This window comes from Corvus moneduloides, chromosome 2, assembly GCF_009650955.1.
Source record: "Corvus moneduloides isolate bCorMon1 chromosome 2, bCorMon1.pri, whole genome shotgun sequence".
Lineage (NCBI taxonomy): Eukaryota > Metazoa > Chordata > Aves > Passeriformes > Corvidae > Corvus > Corvus moneduloides.
In genome coordinates, this window is record NC_045477.1 from 48,558,490 (window position 1) to 48,575,099 (window position 16,610).

Genomic DNA, 16,610 nt, shown 5'->3' on the forward strand with positions numbered 1-16,610 from the left:
CATACATGCACACACCTCCCTCCCCCTTGAAATCAGTAGAAGTGAGTACCACATAAAAAAGGTGTAATGTATCTGACAGTTTATTTGTAACTTGTATTGTACATGAAGATTTCATAGTTCTGTAGTTTGAACTGAGAAAGTGAGAAAACTCTTTACTTGCCTTATCCTTAAGGATTTTAAAAAGCTTCTTGAAATATTTTATTTTTAGGTATTTCCAAACTACCACATCTACCATCCAGCTGCACCTCATGTTGCTTACATGCAGCCAAAAGCAAATGCACCTTCATTCTTCATGGCAGATGAGCTCAGACAGGTAAGATGATAGAGAATTTAAAGGAAAATTGCATATCTTGGCAAAAAATAGAAAATTGCTAGTGGTAGAAGAGAAATAGACACTTGCAATCTGTGCAGTCAGTTTTCCCTGTGGAGAATTTGAAAAATCAAATCTTGTAATAGGTAGAGTACAACAGCGGGTGCAGGTGAGTTACAACACATATGACTGCAATCTAATCTGCATGCCATGATTTAATATTCAGCTCAGCACTATTACTGATGTATTTTTTTGGTGTGCATGGGTTTATTTTTGTAGCATTCTTTTAAGCTGCAATACTACTCAGTTTTGAAGTCTCCCACTGAAATGGAAGTGTATGCAGGTGTTAGTTGAAGAGCTGTTCTCAGGACTCATCATCTCAAGGCTGGCTGGGAGTGTTACTTATTTCAGCTTTACTGTAGAAGGTGCCTTTGTCAATGCCAGTTATAGCAAATGTCTTCTGAAGCTCCTTCCAGAATTTAGGTATTTCATCATGCAAATTTTCAAGCTAGTGGTCTTCTGAACCTCTAGCTTGGACACTTGTAGCAATTCTTATTTTAGTACAGGTAGCTAGTGCTTCAAAGACAGTGTTCTCAAGTCATCAGAAATGATGAGCTGAATTATAATGTTCAAAACTTGACTTAATTTTTCCTTTAGGAACTCATCAACAGACACTTAATAACGATGGCCCAGATTGATCAGGCTGATAGTCCTGGTAAGTGTTTCTTATGAATCTAAACAGTGATCATGTTTTTCTGCAACCATGCACATTCATCAATATTAACAACATCTTGCAAAAAATGCCACCTGTTTTTAATTTTTCATGAAGCTTTAATCATCAGCCTGGGCTGTGGATAACCAAATGCAAGGTGTTTTAGAAATATGAATTACTTTTTCTCTCTTCTATTCTAATTTTCTTCTGTTTTGAAACTCCTTAATGGTTAGGAATATTTCAAATTGCTGAGAAAGGAAAAATCATTAAGGCAGTAAAGCATTGTGAAGAACAGTTTTATATTACTCTGTAGATATTAGGTACTTCTTTAAATGATGCATGTATTTTTCAAAGGTTGTATGTAAACTAGCAAAGCAGTGTGTTTTGAAGTGAATTGGCTGGAATACCAGTGAAGGCTTTTGTACTAGTTGTCAGGCTAAAGAACCATATACTATTTAATGTGATTTGGCTTTTGGGCAATTTACATTACTCAGCTTGATTTAAATAGTTTTTGGTTGCAGAATCTTTTACTTCCTAAATGTGTGCATATATGATAACAATGCAGTTAAAAAAATGCAGTTTAGTATTTTAATCCAGAAGTGCAAGGGTAGTCTCGTAATCTGATTTGTAAACCTTTAGCATTTCTCTCTCCTTGTTTTCTAAACCAGTATATTAAAACATATATGACTGATACTTGCTTTTTTTTTCCTGATGAAAATGGGGTTCTTGCTATGGTATGAAGTCTACATGGAAATTGGTGCTTATTAATGAATCAGTGTACGAAAAGCACCAAAGAAATGTCATTCATAAGTGTGAATTTCTAAGGTAAATGAGGAAATGGCAGATGGAGCTGTGCATCTATTCTGTTGATTTTATTTGGTGTAACTGTTTTTCTGAAGACAATTATTTTAATTCTGTGAGATCACTTCTAGGAACCTACCAGTATGTTGGTATTAAAACAAAAATAGTGAATTTTAACTTCACATGCATCTAAAAGACAGTCGAGATAATTTACATGTTTGTGAAAGTCATTTTAGTTTTCTCTGCTGCTCAGTAACTTTCTCAAGGTCAGCTGAGACCTAATGTGTTTCTTTGTCTAAACTGATTATAGCAGTTCCTGCGGAAGTGGACAGCTACCACAGTCTCTTTCCTTTGGAACCACTGCCACCACCCAATCGGATACAGAAAACGAGCAACTTTGGGTACATTACATCGTGCTATAAAGCCGTAAATAGTAAAGATGACCTGCCATATTGCCTTCGGAGGATACATGGTGAGAAAAATTGAGTTGTCTCAGTAGGATGAGCATTCCTAAGCATAGCAGTCATATTTGAATGTCTGGTTGTTTCTCAGCAGTTTCAGATGAAATGTTAAAGTAGAAAATTCTCATCCTAAACATGATACTTTAAACCGTGGGTTTAATTTCTTCCCTAGGTTTTCGTCTTGTTAACACAAAGTGCATGGTATTGGTTGACATGTGGAAAAAGATTCAGCACTCAAATATAGTAACTTTGCGTGAAGTGTTTACCACTAAAGCTTTTGGAGAACATTGTAAGTTTTTCTTTTTTCTTTCCCTCTGCCCTTCCTCCCCTCCCCCCAGCTGATGTGTTGCTACTTTTTTCAAATGCGCTTGAGTTAATAAATGTCACCTGTTTCTATTTTTAAGCTCTTGTGTTTGCATATGATTTTCATGCTGGAGGAGAGACTATGATGAGCAGACACTTCAATGACCCTAGTGCTGATTCCTATTTCACAAAACGGAAATGGGGTAAGGAAACTACACTATCATGTAATACTTCTGTACGCTGTTTCCAATACTTCAGCAGTAAACATCTGGTCAGAATTAGTTGTTCAGCCTAATTTCTTGGCTAATCAGTTCTGTCATATCATAAGCTGATTGATATGAGAGAACTCTTCTTCACCTCCTATTTGTAAAATTTTTTTAGATTAACAAACAAGTATAAAATTGATGTCAGTGTGTAAGGCTCTTTGAAAGAAAAATAAAATGGAACAAAATTGGGAGCCAGGAGCTCTGATGTCCTTATTGCAGGTCTGTCACCAGGTAACACCTAACATTTAATGGCAATGATTCCAAAACTCAAAAGATATGCCTATTTGATGCTTGCTGTTTAGGTGTCCTACCTTTCTACTTTTTTCCTCACTAGATATTTTGAGGAGTGATTAGACAGTATTTTATTTGATGGTTTGAAATGTGAAGTGCTAGTTAAGAAACGGATTGAAATATCCGGATATTCTCTTCAGACACTAATGTCCTATCTTAGGTCTGAATTTTTTTTTTTTTTTTTTTTTTTTAAGTCATGTTTATACTATAGCTTCAATGGGGTTACTAAAACTGCATCAACATTCATAAAGCCTGTCACAGCGTGATCTGTGGCTCAGCAAGTAGCCCAGTAGAGCTCATATGCTTGTGGCTAAAACCACTTCCTCTCCAGAACAGTCTGCTCAATCATTCTTCCTGTTAGGACCAGTTCATGACCCCTGCAGTCTTGCAAACTGCAGTCAGGTGTTGTCTGGAATACAACAGTGCCATGCTGAGAAAGAGAGGTGGTAACGAATGGAGTCCCAGAGAGACTTAGGGTAGAAAGGTACCCTGCAGAGCTTCTTTGGACCAACTTCCTGCTTGATGCAGGACCAGCCCTGAAATTAGATCCAGCACTAGGGATGACCAGAGGACTGTGACATGGCCTAGGTTTTTTTTTAATTAGAGGACATTTTCCCTAAATGTCTTTAGGCTGCCAGCATATGAAGAGAAACAGAAGCTAAGGTTTTTTTCTTTCTTGTGCCTTTGGAAATTAGAGCTGTTAGCTGTGAATTCAAACTGTTTCAAAGGCTGAGCTGTAAAACTTTACTTGGCTATCTTTTACATCACAGTATATTGGTTTGGTAGTGTGTGAATACATTCAAAGACTTGAAGATAAACTTAGATACATTCAAAGACTTGTGGATACTGTATATACTGCATAATTCTCACTGACTTTGCACTGAGCTGACCAGTATAAGTGGAGATGGAATTTGATTTCCACCACTGATTTTGGTGGTAATATCTCAGACAGAAGAAACCCTAGTTTGATGTGTCATATCCTTTGGCAAATCAGAGTGCAATTACAGATTCAATGAGCCTGATGTGGAACTAATTTGGTGAGATGAAACTGGAAGATCTACTGCCAGGTTAATGACTGTTACATGCAGGGCTAGACTTCTGAGCGTTTCCCAGTCACAGTTTTCAATTTCCATGTAAATCAGTCCTTGTTATGTTTTTGTATCTCTCTAGAGAATCGTAGAAGAATGATGTCTGTTCTAGATAAAATAATAGAAGTTACAATAAAATTCTTGGGAACACGTTCTTCTGTCACACTGGAAAATAATTAAGTTTTGGCTCTATAAAGGGCAGTCATGTCTCATTAATCTATCAAAGTTCTTTAAAGGAAGATCCAGTAGATAAAACCTTGGGGTTTTCAATGAAGTTCAACAGAGTCCTTAAAAGAACCTAAGTAATCATATGGCAGAGAAGGTTCTCAGGTTAATGCCTGGTTAGAATATGGGAAACAGAGTGAACAGTGAAGATCACTGACTGACAGGTCTCACAAGATGATGTCCTGGGAGTTGTATTTTTTAACACATTCACTTGTTTGCACTGAAGACAAATAGTCTGTCAAAGTTTGCTGGTAATACCAGATTATTTGGATTGTTAAAAACAAAGGCCAGTTGTGATTGATTGCAGAAGGATTTTACAAGACTGGAACTTCTACCAATAATATAGCAGGTGATGTAATGTAAACCAATGTGATCAAAGAAAAAATGTAACTCTAGCTTTAAATATACAGCGATGGTCTCTGCTGTGACTGTTGCCACTCAGTAATAGGTCTGGGACCATAGTTAAGTAGATTGAGGAGAATACTTTTCTCTTGCTGAATAGCTATAAATAGGAAAGAGATTGATGTAGCTTATTAAGAAAGAGCAATGAAATGGAAGACATTGTATTCAAGATGTGTGCCTGATAGACTCCTATCTGTAGTTGTGGTCCTCCTCATGTATTTTGAAGGGTGTAAAAGAGCAGCAAAGAAGCTGAGAAGAGATGACAGGGATGATCAAAGGCATGGAACAGCTGGATGAACAACAGCAAAGTGGAATAGTGCTTTTCATGCTTCTAAAGATGTAAAGGGATAGAATGGGGTTAAAAATGACTGGAATGTAGTAGGTGTCTGAAAAATCATCTGGAATAAAGAAGAAATGAATAAAAATAGTTTATTTCTTCCAGCCTAATACTAAGGACTGACCAATGAAACTAGACAAGTAGCAAATTCAAAACCTGTGTAAAGATAATTAAGCCATGGAACTTTCACAGATTATTGTGGACATTTGCCTAGCTTCAAGGGGGAAGTGGGCTTACTCCTGGAGGAGAAATATTTGGGGACTGCAAAGACATGGTATCTACCTCTGAGCTGCAAATCACTGGAGGCTAATAGAATATTCTGCTTGTTTGTTTATACACTTCAGTATTCATTGCAAGCTGATTTTAGTGTATGTGTGTTTGAAACAGGCTCATGGGCTATCTGGACCCTTTATTTGGCCTACTTCAACTTTCTTTTATAGGCAGGAATAATCTGGGAAGTTGGAAGTAGGGCATCAACGTCTGTTCAAAGTATTATTTAATTAAAATGAGCTGTCACAACAGAATTTACAGGGATATTTAGGGAAGATAACTGTCTCCTAACTATGACAATTATTACCTGATCTTTCAATCTTTTTATTAGATAAATTAGGGGAAAAGTCACGCGAATTCCCAAATTTTGCCAAATCTTTCTGCACATCTTTGCTTTGGCCTTTCTTTTTTTTTTTTTTTTTTTTTTGATAACTGCTGCTTTCTAGTCTGTTTCTCAGTAGAAGGAGCAATTTAAGAGAGAAAAATAAGATTGCATACCTATAACTTGATTTCTCAGAATTGCCTGCCTTCATGGATCCTTTCTCCATCCCCTCACAGAGTTTCTTGGCCGTCTGCCTGCCTAGAGGAGACTCCCAAGAGAAGCAGGGGAATGGATGGAAGTTGGGTACTCTGCAGCATGAGGCCCAGATTAGTACAATTGCTTTTAAAGATTTTAGGAGGCACAACACTGTGAACCTGATCAGTGATCTCAGAGAATTTGATTTCAGGTATGCAACCTTATTTATGTTGAACGCTTCAGTTGGCAACATGAGACCTTCATAGTTAAAAGATGAGGATTATGGTTTACATGGCTGTCTTGCATGTCACTGGTGTCAATGTGGTCAGTCTTGGGTGTTTTCTTGCTGTGTTATTTACAGACCCTGTTACAGAACTACCTTGGTAGAGATTTGGTATGGGGGAGAAAAATAGCAGCTTACATTTATTTTTATACTGTAAACTAATGTCTCTAACTTCTGGATGCGGTAGAATTTGTTGCTTGTGTTCTTTATTCAATAATACCTCCTCTTCCTTCAGGTGATACAGTGTGATAATCTAACATTGTTCTGGCGTATTTTACTAAATTTGCACAAGTTTTAAAATCACAAATCTGAATTTTCATTTAATTGCTACTCAAAGTACATTTATTTGAAAAGTTTCTTTTTATTTTATTCTCACTTCTTATATTTCTTCAAAACATTTCTTCATACTTTAAGCATTAAATCTGTTGTTCTGGAACTTTTTGGTTTTCTTCCACCTTTCTGATATTTCTTATAGCTTCAGATTATAGTACGCATTAGTGCATTTATCTCTGCAGAAATTATGTTCTCTTTGCATTAGCAAGTTAACTCAAAAGTACTGAAATGTTGCTCTTAACAGTTCAATAATTGAATGGTAAACCAAATTCTGAATGTATGTGCTTTAAAACTTAACAGCTGGAAAATCATGGCAAATTATCAGTGACTATTGACAGCTGCCAGAAAGGTTTGTCCTGATGAGTTTTTGTGGTTAGCAGAGATAAGCATGCCTTTGATATGTCCTTTGGTCTGCTTTTAAACACTCTGAGTAATTAAAAGTTAGTGTACGTGCTGGTAGTAGGAGTTTTCAGCAGCAGTGTCTCTGCTCTTCAGCAAACAAATACTTTCTGATGAAGATAAACACAGTCCGGGAAAATTGCTTTCCTTTTGACACAGTAGTATGTAATGCACAAAAATGGACTTCATTGCTGACTTTACAATTTTTGCATCCCCACGTGCTGAATGTTTTTTCGTAAGATATCCCTTCCATTGAAAAAGAAATAAGTTGTGTGATGACTAGATGAATAGTCTGTGATGAGGAGTAAGAATATATGAATATTGAAAGTCAGCATGATGTTTTTGAAGACGAAATACATGACTAATAATTATCCTGAAGTACCTTTGCCAAAAGCTGCAACTTTTTCAGCGTAAGTTCAAATTTTCAGTAGCTTCAGAATTTTTACAAAATATACTGCTGCACTCTAGTAGTTCAGAACCTTGTATATTGAAGACTGGGAAATGTAAAACCAAACCCCAGGTTCCCCTGAAGGAGAAATGAAGGCTACTGCATTTGCCTTGTTTTCAGTACTTTAACTTAAGGAACACCAAGTGAACACTGAACAATTCTCAGTTCTAAATATAAAGACTGATTTACAAGCCTGAGGGGTTCAGTTTAGTAAATGGCTAAATCGTTTATTGGGCCTTTTTTTTTTTTCCTTCATAACTGTGTGAGAATTGCCGGTTCTTAGCATGCTTTCTGACAGTGTTCCTGATGATATGAAACAGGTTCTAGTGCTGGTGTTCCCAGGTCTTACTTTCCACCCCAGGACTCTTCCTGGATCTATAATTGCTCTGGAGAACAGAATTTCATTTGAATGCTTTTTTAGCAAGCAAAAACCTAATGTACACATGCACACTGGTGCAAAGGGTAAATTTTTTTGTTCTGTTGAGATCAGCATACCACAGAACTTAAAAATAACTGTCAGCATTTTTATTTATGTTTATCCCAATGTGGCAAGGAAAAATAATGGATAACCTGTTTTTGAAACAGCAGGTTTTATATTTTTAATCTTTTCCATTAGTGTCTGTGTTCTACATCTCAGATGAAATTATTGGGAGAGGTGAGTCTACCCTGCAGTAGGTAAGAAGAACACAGTCTGAAATTTTGCTTCTTGTAGCCATGGATTCAGCCTGTAGTGGGAAGCCTTTGCAAATCAGCCATGGAATCTCTTAATATACCACTTTTTTAAGTAATACTCTGATCATTTTGGTAACATTTACTTATATTCTTGTGATGTTTTTCATTGTGTTCAGCACTGTTTGGAAAGCTTTCTAGCTGTGGGTTCCTCCTGAAGAGCAAGCTTTTGGGTTTCATCTCCTTGGGTCCTTGCTCGGGTGCTGTCTGTGGCAGGTCTGATGGGCCTCTTGAGACATACATTATAGTCAGCATTGCAGCAGATTGAGCTGCTTTTATTCGGGCTTATTCTGAACAGAAGGATACATAAGAAGGCATTTCAAAGCTGCTTCTTCCCATGTTTTAGCTTGTACGTTTAGTGTATGTGAATGTGGGGTGCAGCCAGCTGGTGTGAAAGCAGCAGCCTAGATTTGGCTGTAGCCTCAAGTTAGTTTTTCCAGTAGTAAAATAACATTGCTTGAGATTTTCTGATAGATGAGGAGAAGCTATGTTCACCTCGCTCTTTCAGTGTATATTGGATATTCTCTTGGTTACATTGCCTTAATTTGAAAATCAAAGGGCAGGTGCTGTTATGCGTGCAGAAAAATAGCTCCGAAGTTTTGCCTTTTCTCTCTCTTTGGAATATTATAGCAACATTTCTATTCTGGACTTCCTGCATACACATGTAACTGTCTTACAGTATCCGTGTGCATCCCTGTTAACCCTACTACTCACATTGCCGGTCCCCAAATATAAAGTGCATTCTACAGCAAGTAGTAAAGAGAGAGAGTCTCAACTAATACGTGATGTTATATCTCCTCAGTCATTTTATACTCTAATTTTTGTCATGCTGAAGAAGAGAATTATGAGGGAAAAAGCTTGTTATGTGAGACTTTTGGTATGCTGGTTTTGTGGGAAGTGATTTGTATAATGATTCATTAGGAGGCCAGAAAAAACAAACAATATCTCATTATATTCAGCTTTCAGTAGACATGCTGGACTTACTGCTTTTTAAAGGAGTCAGTGTCTTGATCTTCATAATCTAAACCAAAGCACCTTAAACCTTTGGGAAGGGAACTAAAATTTAAAAATGGACTAAGCAAAGCTCAGAAATGAAAGCTGGTTAACATTCCCATTTACTGCCCGGAGTCAGTAAAATTTCCAAGTAAGAAGTTATCAGTAATGTGTTCCATTTCTTTTCACTGTGCATATATTTTGTGTGTGCATACACATGCAAGCATATACACGCTTACTTTGATCAAATGCACAGATGTTGATATGGCCCTGTAGGAAAGGGGAAAAGAAAACCCCCCAAAAAACAACAACAAAAACCAAAACAACCCAAAACCCCCCCCCCCCCCCCCCAAAAAAAGAAAGAATTGTTTAGAGAAGAATGCAGTCAGTTTACAGCCAAACTGAATCAGATGCTAACGTGATTTTACTTAATACTGATGATATTACTGGTCTCAGAATTAGCAAAATCAGTACTTAGGCAACCTCTTGAAATGTCTGTTGTGGTTTGTAAAATTGAGGTGTACTCTGATGTCTTACTCTGGATGTATTTTTTTTCTCCTGCTTCAACTTTGTTTGCCTTGCACAATGGCAGCTTCTTTGAGTTACACACATCATACTAAAAATAACTTTTGTTATTTATATCTTCATTTTTTGATCTGTGACTCAGCATTACTCAAACTGTTTGCAATGTAGAATTTGTGTGTGTTTGCAAAGACTGAGTTTTACTTTTGAAAGGAGATCTACAAATCCTTTTGGAAGGGGAGCAATGCATTGCTTTCCTATGACCCATGGAATAGGGGTTATGCAGTGATGACGTGTCAGGGAGCTGTGTCACAGCAGAACATACGTGAAGTTGTGTTCAAAGATGTTTAGCCACCAAATCTTTGTCTGATTTGCCCATGTAATTTGAAATTAGCTTGTTATTTTTTTTTTCATTAGATGATAGAAAATGTTTAATTGGAAAGCCTACCTGCAATAAAGGAGGTAAAATGGGATCTGTTGCAGCTATTCCGGTGCATACTCTGTCTCAGGATACTGGTGTTCTTACTTCTGAAGTACCAGCATATTTTGATGTACTATCCACTTTGAGCAATTTCCAACCAGTGCTCACTCTAAACTTAAAAAATCAGCATCATTTCCCTGAATATGAGTGAAAATAATAATGCCTAGTGAATTCTCAACATTTTCAGAAAACCACAACTGAAACTAACCAACAAAGAAAAATCTACTCCCAAACTCACCTTTAAAGCACAATAGATGTGTCTTTCAAGGACTATTAAGAGTTAAATGAAGTGAATATGTGAGTTAATTGTATAATTCAAGATGCTGTCATTTGCTTTTTTGCACAGCAGCCTTCTATTGATGCTTACAATGTTTTGGTTCTAGGTCAGCATGATGGCCCTCTGCCACGGCAGCACGCGGGATTGCTTCCAGAGTCTTTGATATGGGCATATATTGTGCAGCTCAGCTCTGCCTTACGGACCATTCACACAGCAGGACTGGCGTGCAGAGTTATGGATCCAACGAAGATTCTGGTAACAGGCAAAACAAGGTAATGAAAGCATTCAGTCTCACTGTGTTACTGTGCTCTGCGTTCATGGCAGCTGGTGACTGTGCACCTGATACATAAATAGCTACTAAGTGCTCTTAGTAGAGTAGCACTCTACTAAGAGTAGCACTCTACTACAGTAGTAGCACTGAACTGGCATGAGGAGTGTGCTAAAGCTTGGAATTCTGGTTTTTTAAAGGTCTTAAAACATACTTTGGGAAGAGTTACGCATTATCTTCAAACTACAGATCAGACCCAGTACTGTCAGTTCAGAAATTTATTGATTTATTTGTAAACTGAATACTGTCTGTGCATCTTATCAAATAGTAAAATCAGTCTTTTCTGATGCATAAATAATTTGCTAAGTACTGATGGCTTTTATCATATCAAACCATTCAATGAATGCTAGAGGAAAAATGGAGTAACCAATAAAGTTTAATGGCAATTCGTCGTTTTCTCTTCTTGTTCCTAAAGGTTACGAGTTAATTGCGTTGGAATCTTTGATGTTTTGACATTTGACAACAGTCAAAATAATCCACTGGCATTAATGGCTCAGTTTCAGGTAAGACAACACTGTCACGGTTAGGTTGGTGGCTTGGCAAAGGGACTGTTGCAAACCAGTATGATTATTTTTGGAAGACAAGTACTTTAACTAAACTGTAGTCCAGTGTTACCTATCTGTAAATAACTGTATTTTTTCATTTCTGATTTGATCTTGGTTCTGCCATACACTATTCAAATTTGCTTGTAATTTAGAAATGTGAATACTCACTTTGATATCTTCTGCTTCTAAAATTTCACAAGCTCACCAAACAGGTTGAACTTTAGTATTTAACAAACTTAAGTGAGAAACAATTGGAAATAGAAATTTCTAAACTAAGGAGAAAAAAAATCTTACATTTAGTGTTAGAGATAAAAGATAATTATTCAGTAATAGTTTTTGCTCTGTCTTTTGTGATTTTTAGCATAAATAACTGTGTTGAATACCTGTTCAGAGAGGAGTAAGATCTTTCAATTAACTGCGTTTAGGCCCTCTCCTCATGCCTAAAAGATTCTAGTGTATCTTTATTTTGGGCTCCTAGTTTTTCCGTGCTCTCCTGGTGTTCTCTGAAGCGTGGACTCTGCATAATTCCTGAATTAAGAAGAACCCCTTTAGACTTAACAAAAACTGTTCCACAGTCATCTGGAGCATCACTGTGTACAGGAGTGCCTCTTTCCCTAACTTCCCCTCAGGGTAAAGTACATTACTTCAGCAGTGATCACATACCCTGTCTGTACTGGGAGTGAAAGACTACAGTAGGGAGTTGGATTTAATTTATTTTCATTAATTGAGCTTATATAACACTGTGAGAACTGCTTATTCACAGTCTTCAAGTAATAACTGAAATGTTTGAACTTTGGCCAGCAGAAACTAGCTTGTTGGAGACCATGTCCTAGAACATAACCTTTTTTTTTTTTATGATACAGTAAAGCAGTTTTCAGTGTACTTTGAGGAGTACACCAAAGGATTTCAGGCTCCCACACACACACCCACACACACACACCCAGCTACATATCAGTGGGCTTTTGGTAATAATTCAGTGGAAAACAGTTGAGAGAAGATGAAAATACATATAAGTAAGGGATTTCATGCCTAAAAATGTAATGAGATTTTTTTCATCTAAGTACTTCTTCTCTATTTTAATTGCAGCTTGGAAAGGGATTCTCCTGAGATATTATGACATTCAAGTAAAGCAAAATGTTTAAAATACTTGGAGATACAAATCTAAAAATACTTGCAGGTACACAAATCTGTCAAAAGCACTTAGCACCATAGCTGACTTGCTTGATAATGCCTAGTTTTGTTTAGGGGGAATGGCTTTTCATGTTTTATACCTTGTTAATATTCAAATTGTTTAGGTTGCACCACTAAACCAGAAAAGAAGTACTCTTAAATACTTTGTTTGGAAGATCTAAGCTGCAGTTAGTAAATACAGTATGGCATTTTCTTTTGTTGCTTTTTCTAGACGGGCTAGGCTTTCACTGCCCGTTTTCTTCCTTCAGAGATGCCAGACCGAGTTCATTCCTTGAAATTCAGGAGTTGTTTCTCATGCTCTACCTTTGTTTGCCCATGCCAGATACAATTACAAAGTAACAGCTGCTGTTTGTCCTTTTTCCTCTCGATCCATGACCCAGTTCCTGAATTCCTCTGGGACTCCTGTGACTGTTAAAAACATAGGTTATCTCTTGGTTTACTGCCCAGCTAATATGCATTTCCTTGTTGTTGTCTTCAATGGAGAAAGGTATGTTTGTTAGGATTTGCCATTTTCTGGCTATTTCCCGTGATTAATATATAGAGAGAGATTTTGGCCAAAACAGTGAGGCGCTATGTAAAAGGAATGCAATTGTTCTTTACAATCTGTGTTAAACACCTTAATCTCTGTGGTCATTTAATAGTTACATAAAGGCAATGATAAGAGAAGTGCAAAAGAAGTAAATTAGATATGAATAGCCACTTGCATTAAAAACCTGTATAAATTGCAGCACACCACTTCCTGCCGTCCCCCCAGTCCATAAGTCTTGTGTCAGTCAATTGCGAGGTACAGATAGGAAAACTAAATGGTAGTATAGGAAACAGTGAAAAGGTTTAATAAATATTTCTGTATTTGGAATAAAATGTGAATCCTCCCCTTTACAAAGATACGAGAACACAAGTTTTACTGTTTTAACAAGGGCTATAATGTTACTTTTGCTTAAAGTAAATATTTTCAATTTAGCAAACCAAAATAACTTTCACATGCACCTCCCCAAATTTAGAGAGACTAGTTTGAAGAGGCATCTCAAGTATTATTATTGACTCTAAAAAACCCACCAAAAAGTAGGAACTTGGAGGTACTTCTAAGGACAATTCCAGAACTTAAAAGGATAAGTGAATCCACAGAACTGGAGTCTGGATGAGCTGATACTGATCCAAGCATAGCAGTGGAACAGGATAAACAAAACAAAAGAAAAAATAATGTTGGTTTCAAAGAGTTTCTTGAAAATGGATCCTGTAAAAAAAAAAGTTTTATTTGAATAGCTCACATGGTAAAATCAAGTGTATAAAATGTTGAGATATCTCAAGGGCATTTGGCATAGTGGGACTTATATTTAATACAAAAAGATTTAATATCAAAAAATTAAGAAAGGGTACTTATGCAATTAACCTTTAAATTACTCACTTGGTGTACTTGAAATTGACTTGGTAACAGGGAGACGTTAATGAAGGGGGTTGTTTCTGAGTTTATCTCCTAGGGCCGGTTTTTAGCTATTTAATAGTTCTATCAATAAACTAAATGCTGATAAAATCTTTACTAGCAAAGCTTTCAAGAGATAAAAAATAAGTTGGTACAGGTTGCAGTTATGAATTGAATCACTAATTAATGGTTATTAGTTGTATGCAAGGTGCATTTTTGAACAAAATGCTGCCAGTACTTAGAAGGTGTAAAGCTTTTCCTTGAAGTTAAGAATCGACTTAGTATGACTTCATAGTCACTGTTGATAGTTACCGTAGAAGGAGGTTTCTGTCAGATCTGTGGCAAAAGGAACTGATGTGATCCATAGGAGCATGCAAACACAGTAGGGAGTATAAACAGGGAAATGATTGTACCTAGTATTGATCCATACACTGGAATGCAGCATATATTTCTGGTGTTCCTGCTGCAATGAAGTCTGGTAGTTCTTGTGTGCCTTCTTTAACCTTTCTCTTCCTAGAAGCAGTAAGAGCTGAATCTGCTGGTATTTTGAGAGGAGAGGTTAGGACTTAATAGGCATATGTGGATTGCTTCCTTGCAGAAAGAATGGTGTAACCCAGCTTCTGGGAAGTCATGTACCCTTTGTGAATAGATAGAGTTGGTCAGCGGATGGTTATTTAGTCATTTCTAAACCAGTAATCTGACTCTCAGAAATCCTGAACTTTATGGGATCTTTCCAGCTCGAGATACTCTCTAGTCAGACAGGAGAGATACTGCCTGTGTGCTCTTGTAAAACTTCAGACATCGGGTATTGTGATAACATTTTCTTTCAGGATTTCAGCTATCAGTGAGTAGTGAAGTGCCTCCAGAGAGCAGTTCAGCTGGCTCAAAATCTGAATTGTTTTACAGAATTACAGATGTATCTTAAAGTGGTCAGTCTGTCGACTAAATGCTCAAAGCTCCTAAAATAAGTGGGATGAATCCAAGCCACTTTCATGTCTAAAGCAAGCTAATCATTGGCTGTAATTTGAAAACTGTGTGTTTGAGGCTGCACTGGGGTGTCATATCCTCTCTGCCAGTTCTTCTGGTAGATATAATTTGCTAAACAAACAAAAAATTAAGGTTGCAAGTCAAATGCTCAAAACCTCACAAAGCTCAAACTTAGAATTTCCTGTCAGATGTTAAATGTAAGACTTTCTCAACCATTTCTAAAATCTAATGCAATCTGTATTATGAAAGCACCTGTGCAAAGACTGCATTTTCATAGGGTCTTGCCTGAAGCCATATATTTTCAGTGTCTCAGGGCTGTGTGATGATACAGAATTTATATAGGATATATTCCTATGAATGACTAAGAGTTGAAAGATACTGAGTGTAAAGTAGGGGACTGCAGAAAGAAGTAAGATTGTGGTTAATACAATTGCATGTTTCTTCCAAGTCTTTTTGAAGAAAAAAGTCATAATGGAAATGCCATTGTTTCAGGTGACACGTCTCTAGATACTGCATCAACAAAAATCCTCTGTTTAGAACTACAGCAGTATTCCCTGCTGCTGAAATTGACCACTTGGTAGTGGAAGCGAGTTCACACCAAAATGGGCGTTTATTGCTTTGATTAACTTCTCTTTACCAAAGGAAAAAGGAATGCTGAAACTCAGAAATTCCATGTTGCTTAGGAAGTAGAGTCTAGCAAATGCCTGTCCTACCTCCTTATCAGCCACTTTGTCCTTATTTCTGTCTCATTTTCCACATCCTGTCTGTCTTCATTAGCTACAAGAATAATATGCTTTTTAGCTTCTGACATATTGTGTATCCATGTTCAAATTGTGCTGCTTAATCATACTTGATAAAGGAACAACAGGGACATTGAGAGACCTGGAAAGGTTTGGTATTTTTCCCTGTCCTGCAGTACCCGGGAGACGTGGCTTCAGGGAAGGCTCTGCTCAGCTACTGCAGCCAGAGGCAGCAAGTGTGGTTATGCCTCTGGGTGGAAGAGCTGTGAGGGGCTGTGGCATATTCACCATCACAGCACTTTCCTAAAGCTGCCAAATTCTAACCAGAACCTTTAATGTTGCAGTGCTGCCAGATTTTTAGCCTTTCTTACAGAAATGACAGAAGGTGGATTCCTTGTATGACTGCATTCTCTGCTAAATGGCTTGGCCTTGCTCTAGGCTGTGGAACTGACATTCTCAATTACTAGTAGCTTTTATGTTTTTAGTTTAGCAAAAATACCTTATTTTCTAAAAAGAAAAAACCCAAAAACAAAACTTCAGGAAAATTCTAATTTTGTATCTCTCTAGCTGACTTAAATTCACTCTGAGGCATGTATCCAGCATGGAAAGCTGCAGGGGTTTTTAAGTTTGACCAAGTTGTGTGCAGTTGAAAGCCTTTCCATGGAAAGAATCAGTTCAACTTTTCCTATGAATGTCATTGTTTGCTACTAAATTAGGCTCTTGCTTTTAGCAGTGGACTTTAAAATCTATTACAGCTTTTCAAAATCATTTCTCATGGCTGGCTATTAATACTGGCAGAATTTTCTGTTACGGCAAAGCAGGCTGTATCCAGCATTCATCTTTTAAGAGCAATTCTGCTTTTAACAAAAGTGTTTAGTAATGCAAGGGTGTCTTCATAACACATGATGATGTTCAGTTTGTCAGCCATATAGGCCTGTCTACTTACTTTGC

The 16,610-nt window shown here is 37.1% G+C and overlaps 1 protein-coding gene across 1 annotated transcript in view; it reads left to right on the forward strand.

Annotated features, from left to right (window-relative positions):
- The window catches only part of PAN3 (poly(A) specific ribonuclease subunit PAN3), a 79,778-nt gene that overhangs the window by 51,749 nt on the left and 11,419 nt on the right, over positions 1-16,610 (forward strand). The window contains 7 exon segments of the mRNA XM_032099506.1: positions 209-313; positions 968-1,025; positions 2,134-2,295; positions 2,457-2,573; positions 2,689-2,790; positions 10,555-10,720; positions 11,192-11,279. Coding sequence (XP_031955397.1) covers positions 209-313; positions 968-1,025; positions 2,134-2,295; positions 2,457-2,573; positions 2,689-2,790; positions 10,555-10,720; positions 11,192-11,279 — 798 coding nt within the window.